Source organism: Larimichthys crocea, chromosome X (assembly GCF_000972845.2).
Source record: "Larimichthys crocea isolate SSNF chromosome X, L_crocea_2.0, whole genome shotgun sequence".
In the NCBI taxonomy this organism is placed as follows: Eukaryota; Metazoa; Chordata; class Actinopteri; family Sciaenidae; genus Larimichthys; species Larimichthys crocea.
The window spans coordinates 14,056,961-14,062,514 of record NC_040020.1 but is presented as its reverse complement, the minus strand read 5'-3'; the positions used below and the strand labels follow the sequence as shown (position 1 = coordinate 14,062,514).

Here is a 5,554-nt window from a genome sequence, read left to right as displayed (position 1 = left end):
AAAGTGCATGTTAAAAGAGGAGAGAAAACAGGAGGAAAACCCGGAGTTTACCTTAAAAGAGGAGAGAAAACAGGAGGAAAACCCGGAGTTTACCTGGGAAAAGGAGAAAAAGAGTCGGAGCACTTACCCACTGGAGTCCGGAGCTGAGTGACGGAGCAAAGGAGAGAAGTTGCGTCGGTAAGACGATGGAAAAAACTTGTTGACGCTTACCGTCGTCGATGCTAATGCTAGCTCTGTGGCTAACAGGCTAACCGCTTGTCCTTCATCTGGAGAGCTGCTACGAGGTCCGACACTGGCGAGCTTCACCTTCATACACACCGAGCAACGGGGAGAAATGTGCATTTAGCTGCTATGGTGCTATTCTACCCTTGTTTATCCGAGTGCTAAAGAAAGCATTGGTGATATTAAGGTTATGAGAGTGAAGTGAAGTGAATAATGCTGCAATATTTCTGAACATGTTTACATTGTGGTTATCATTTCATGCTGATGTGAATATATTTAAAAGGGAAAATGAGTCATTTCATATGTGATGAATGTAACAATATTTTATTTGTTCTATGTAGTTTATTGAAGGCGTCTATGTTACTTTAACTGAGCTTAAAGTTACTAGAGGGTCATTTTTGGTGCATTTCTCTTTCATGAATAGGCCTATATAGTGTAAGAGTAAATTAAGCACACTTCTTTAATACCTCTAAGTCTTTACTCAGGATGTGTACTGTTATTTATTTTGCACATGGTTCTGATATGGTTATGATAAATTATATTTTGAATGTTAATGGTTACTTACCGTAGCTATTATTGAAACCCTGTTCACAGGAACAGCAGGTGAATGTGTGAGCACTTGTTTAGTTCTTATAAATGATACTTAAGACTTAAGACTGAATGTTGAACAACTAAAACAGATTTAAGATTTGAATAGATATAAGATAATAATATTCATGTTGGAGTTAGATGTAAAGGTGTGCATCTTTTGACAGAATATCCCTGATGATGCATCTGAGAAAGATGCTGTTGAATGTTAATTTTCTGACCCTGTCTATAGGTCAGGGTTTTTTTGGAGGACTGAATGTGGTTCAGGACACACTTCCTGCTGAAACCGATGGCGAGCCAAGTATTCTGAAGAAAGTCCAGCACCGAGGAGATCCACGTACACACCTATTCACACAAACATTACACTAGTGACATTACACTACAAGACCAAAGTGCCTTACTTTGATCCTGGGAATCAGGTGAACTGCAGTAACTCTACAACAAATGAACTTGAAACAACATTTTATTTTGTTTAAGGGCCCCAACGGACATTTTTCTTATTTTCTAATGTGCACGAATTCTGTACAAACCAGGCAAATTATCTTGTCCACTGTTAAAAATTATAAGAGTGGCTACTCAACTGTTACTCTTGTGTCTGTCTCCTTATTGTTGCTCATACCGTGGCTCCTGTCGAATTTAGTATCTTCTGATCCTGGTCCAGCTTTTACTATTAATCTAATGAGTTACTATACTGTAATTCACTTTTATATACTTAAAATTGGTTACACTCTGCTGTATGTGTCTATAAAGGCAGACCATCATTCACAGATGATTCAGTCAGAGGCCTGCTTGTCTGCTGTGAAAAACTGGATGTCACATCATTTCCAGCTCCTAAATTCTGATCAAACTGAGATGCTGCTCATTGGTCCTGCTCCACATAAACACCAGTTTGATCAAGTAAAAGTAACTCTCAATGACTGTGTGATTTCAAAATGAAACAGAACATCTCAAATCAAAAGAGAAAAACAAAATACAAGTGACAGACACAACAGCATCAGAGTCACCAACAGTCGCAGTAGAAACAGTTGTAGTCGTGGTGAAAGTAGCAGCACACTTTGAAACAGTGTGTTGTTGCAGACACTAGAGGGCAGCAGTGTGAAGGTTTGATTCTTCACAGCAGCACAGAACAGATAGAAGTACTGTCATAGAAACTGTAGTATGAGGTGATAACTACAGGTTTAAAGTGAGGGCTTGAAGGGAAGAACATCTATGAACAACAGAAAGATAATTTCTAATATTCTATCAAATGTTTTCAAATCAGATCAGATATTCTGTAATCATCCTAAATGTAATGAGAGTTTGGAAAGACACAGATAAATGATGTCCTGCTGATAGTTTGATCAGATCAGAAAACACTTGTATGTGTGCTTTGAAAGCTCAGTTACAAACAACATATTTAGTCCTTTCATTTGGACTTGGACTTTTTGGGCCCAACCTCTGGCTGAATAGCACCTATTTCAAATCCAAGGAGGGTTTTTACAGGCAGAAGCACAGCTGTGGTGGCTTCACCAGTGTCTCCCATTGTGGCTGACCTCTACATGGAGGAAGTAGAGAGCAGAGCCCTGAGCTCCTTCCAGGGAACAGCACCATAAGCACTGCTTCAGATATGAGGACCACACCTGGATTTCAACTCTTCTCAAGCCTCCGCTGGCTTCGTCTTTACAAACTAACCCTCTGAACTTTCTTTGACCTTCTAGTGGAGATCCCAAAGTGGAGAAAAATACCAAATGTGTCCGGCTGGATTTTGGGGAAATGTGTGTGAACTGATGCAGCAGACATGTAGAAATGTTCCATTTGATGGAGTCTTGGCTTTGAATGTTTCACTCAGTCAAACATCATGTAGCTTTAATGAAGAGACTGAACAACAGAATCCAAATAAAGATGTGATACTGTGTGTGGAAAAGCTTTGATGTGTCATAGAAATGAAATGATGACATGAAATGACAGAAATGTAAGGGGACGTTTAAGGCTTCAAATCACAGCTGAGGAGTTTTGTGGATTTGTACTTTTGTCTTTTCATCACAGCTGTTAAACAACAGATAACAGTCTGTGTTACTAAATTCACCACCAACCTCAATGTGTTTGTGCTGACATGAATGTTTTCTTGTATTTCTGCATCATCGTCACCCACATTGTTTTTTTGTAGCCATGGAAAACCACACAACAGCTTCAGCCGAGCTGTCAATCAGCAGCAGGGGCTGATGGGAGGTCTGAGGACCTGTTAGAAAGCACGTGGCCCTCGTCTGATCTCACAGCTCGTCCTTGTTTGGCCTCAGCTGCATCAGAGCGCCACTTCTCCCCAGGTTCCCCAGAGGAAACACCACTGCACAAAATGCTTTTCCTCCCAGCTGCTCCTCTGTGCTGTCTGTGTTCAGGTGAGTGTTTCCAGCCAATCAGGAGCCAACAAAGTCAACCTGTAACAAACAGTGTCACACTAACCTTCATCTATCTGGCTGTTTCTCTACAGCGCTGGTTGCCATGGCAGCAGAGCTGATTCAGGATGATTTAACATTGACCAGAAGAGTTGATGAAGAAGTCTCCTTCAGCTGTGGACGAACTCACCAGTGTGCCCTTGATTATATATTCTGGTACCAGAAGAAAGACACAGAAACATTCAGAGTGATTCTTGATATTAACAGGAAAAATGGTAAATTAGATTACGGCTACGGTCATCCTGAGAAAAATGATTTCTCAGCTGTGAATAAACAGAACGGCTGTGAGTTGAAGATCCAGAAAGTTAAACTCTCTCATTCAGCCACCTACTACTGCGTCTGTGTGAAGTCTGATCCCCACAGTGAGAAATGATGCGAGCAGCCTGTACAAAAACCAACAGATGAACAGATGTAAAACAGTGTTTGTGACAGGAAGAGAGCAGTATTAGCCCGCTTTACCTAATTTTCTATTTGCCAGGATACCGCTCCAACCACACATGTCAGTGGCAGGATGGTTTCAGTTTCCTTGGCAACAGGTTCGGGGTTGTATAGTCGAGACAGGGCATCAGGCTTGGCGTTATGGGACCCCGGCCTGTAAGACAGCATGAAGGATGTATTCTAAGTTCATGTGATCAGTCCAGACAATGAAGGGCTGTTCAGTGCCCTCCAGCCAGTGTCGCCACTCCTCCAGGGCCACTTTTACCGCCAATAGTTACATTACATTACATTACATTACATTGCATTTAGCAGACGCTTTTATCCAAAGCGACTTACAGAGTAGGACATAAGCTGAGAAAGTTGTAAAGGAGCACAGAATAGTTGTTAGTTTTGTTAGGCAGGGAAGCATTCTCGAAACAGAAAGGTTTTTACAAGTTTTTTAAAGGTCGAAAGGGATGTATGTCATCGGCATAGCAGTGGTAGGAGAAGCCGTGTGAGCGGATAACATGGGACAGCGAGGTGGTGTAGATGGAAAACAGAAGGGGACCCAGTACCGACCCCTGCGGCACCCCCAACCCCCTGCTCACTAGTTCACGGTTGCCGACTTAAGCTCTCGGACCCGATTATCTGTCTGGATAGTGAGAGCAATGAGAGAATCCAGGTCCTGGGGCAGATCCAGTGGGACTAGCAGTTCTTAAATGGGGAACGAGAGACCCTTGAGGAGCACATCGTACAGGGACGTGGAGTTCCACCCACTCTCAGCTGCTAAGGTGCGGAAGTGGATGGCGTAGTCACAGACAGATTGGTTGCCCTGCCTCAGGCCGCTCAGCTCTCGTGCCTTTTCCTGGTCATTAGACACCAGGTCACAAATCATCCGTAGGGATTCTTGAAAGTCTGTGAGGGAGCTGCAAACTGATGAACCTCGGGCCCATTCTTCTGTGGCCCAGGCCCGGGCTCTACCTGACAAGTGGGATATCATAAAATCTATTTTAGACCTGTCGGTAGGGAATGCATGGGGCAAATGTTCAAAATGCATAGAGCAATCTACAATAAATGGTTTGCATTGTCCAATTTCTCCAGAGAATTGTTCCAGAGCAGCTAACTTAATGCCTGTTCCTACTGCAGCCACAACTGTGGCAGGCTCCGCCGTGCCTGCAGTCGTAGGGCCACGGGCTGTGGGGTTAACTGGTACCTGGCCAAGGTTGTCCACCAGGTATTGAATACGAGACGTGAGATGACCTAGGTGGGAAGCCATGGCTGTCTGAAACTCATCCTGACGAGAGATACGGGCTTTCTGAGCACGAATAGCTGCCATCATCGGATGTGTCTCTGTGAGTCCATACTGGCCAGAGTGTAATGTCAGGTCTAGACGAGAAAGAGGACTCAGGTGCAGAGAGGCGAAGGTTTAAACCAAATGTATTTAACAAATATAACTCCTAAGGAGGGAAACAAAAAACACTCCAACGTGGAGGTAAAAAGACAAGACGAGGAAACGGGAAAGCTCTGAAAAAAACAGTGGATGTGGTCTTGATTCACAATCACTTCATGCTTTGACTTTCTGAAAGGATTGTTTTGTGTTCATTTGGACTCTCAGCTGACACATTCAACAGCAGGCAGGTTTTTGTATTACGCTTTTTCACTGTGATGGCTCTGGGTGGTACCCCATCTTTAGCTCTGGAACTAAACTGTATGTAACAGGTAAGAATAAACATTCATTTTCCTTCAGATGTTTCTTGAACAAGTTGAAAATGTGTTGAGTTTCTGCTGCTTCAGGCTTTACATGTTAGTTTGTTCATCATTACTAGAGAATTCTTGCAGCCATGCAGCTATTGTTCCATAAAAAAGGTTCATAATTCATGAAAAGATGTTTAAAT

At 42.8% G+C, this 5,554-nt stretch overlaps 1 protein-coding gene across 1 annotated transcript in view; it reads left to right on the top strand.

Moving 5' to 3' along the window:
* The first annotated feature begins 1,613 nt into the window (after positions 1–1,613).
* The window catches only part of LOC109138062 (immunoglobulin lambda-1 light chain-like), a 17,098-nt gene continuing 13,157 nt past the window's right edge, over positions 1,614–5,554 (top strand). Inside the window, 2 exon segments of the mRNA XM_027282411.1 lie at positions 1,614–3,185; positions 3,278–3,598. Coding sequence (XP_027138212.1) covers positions 3,143–3,185; positions 3,278–3,598 — 364 coding nt within the window. The 5' untranslated portion in view covers positions 1,614–3,142.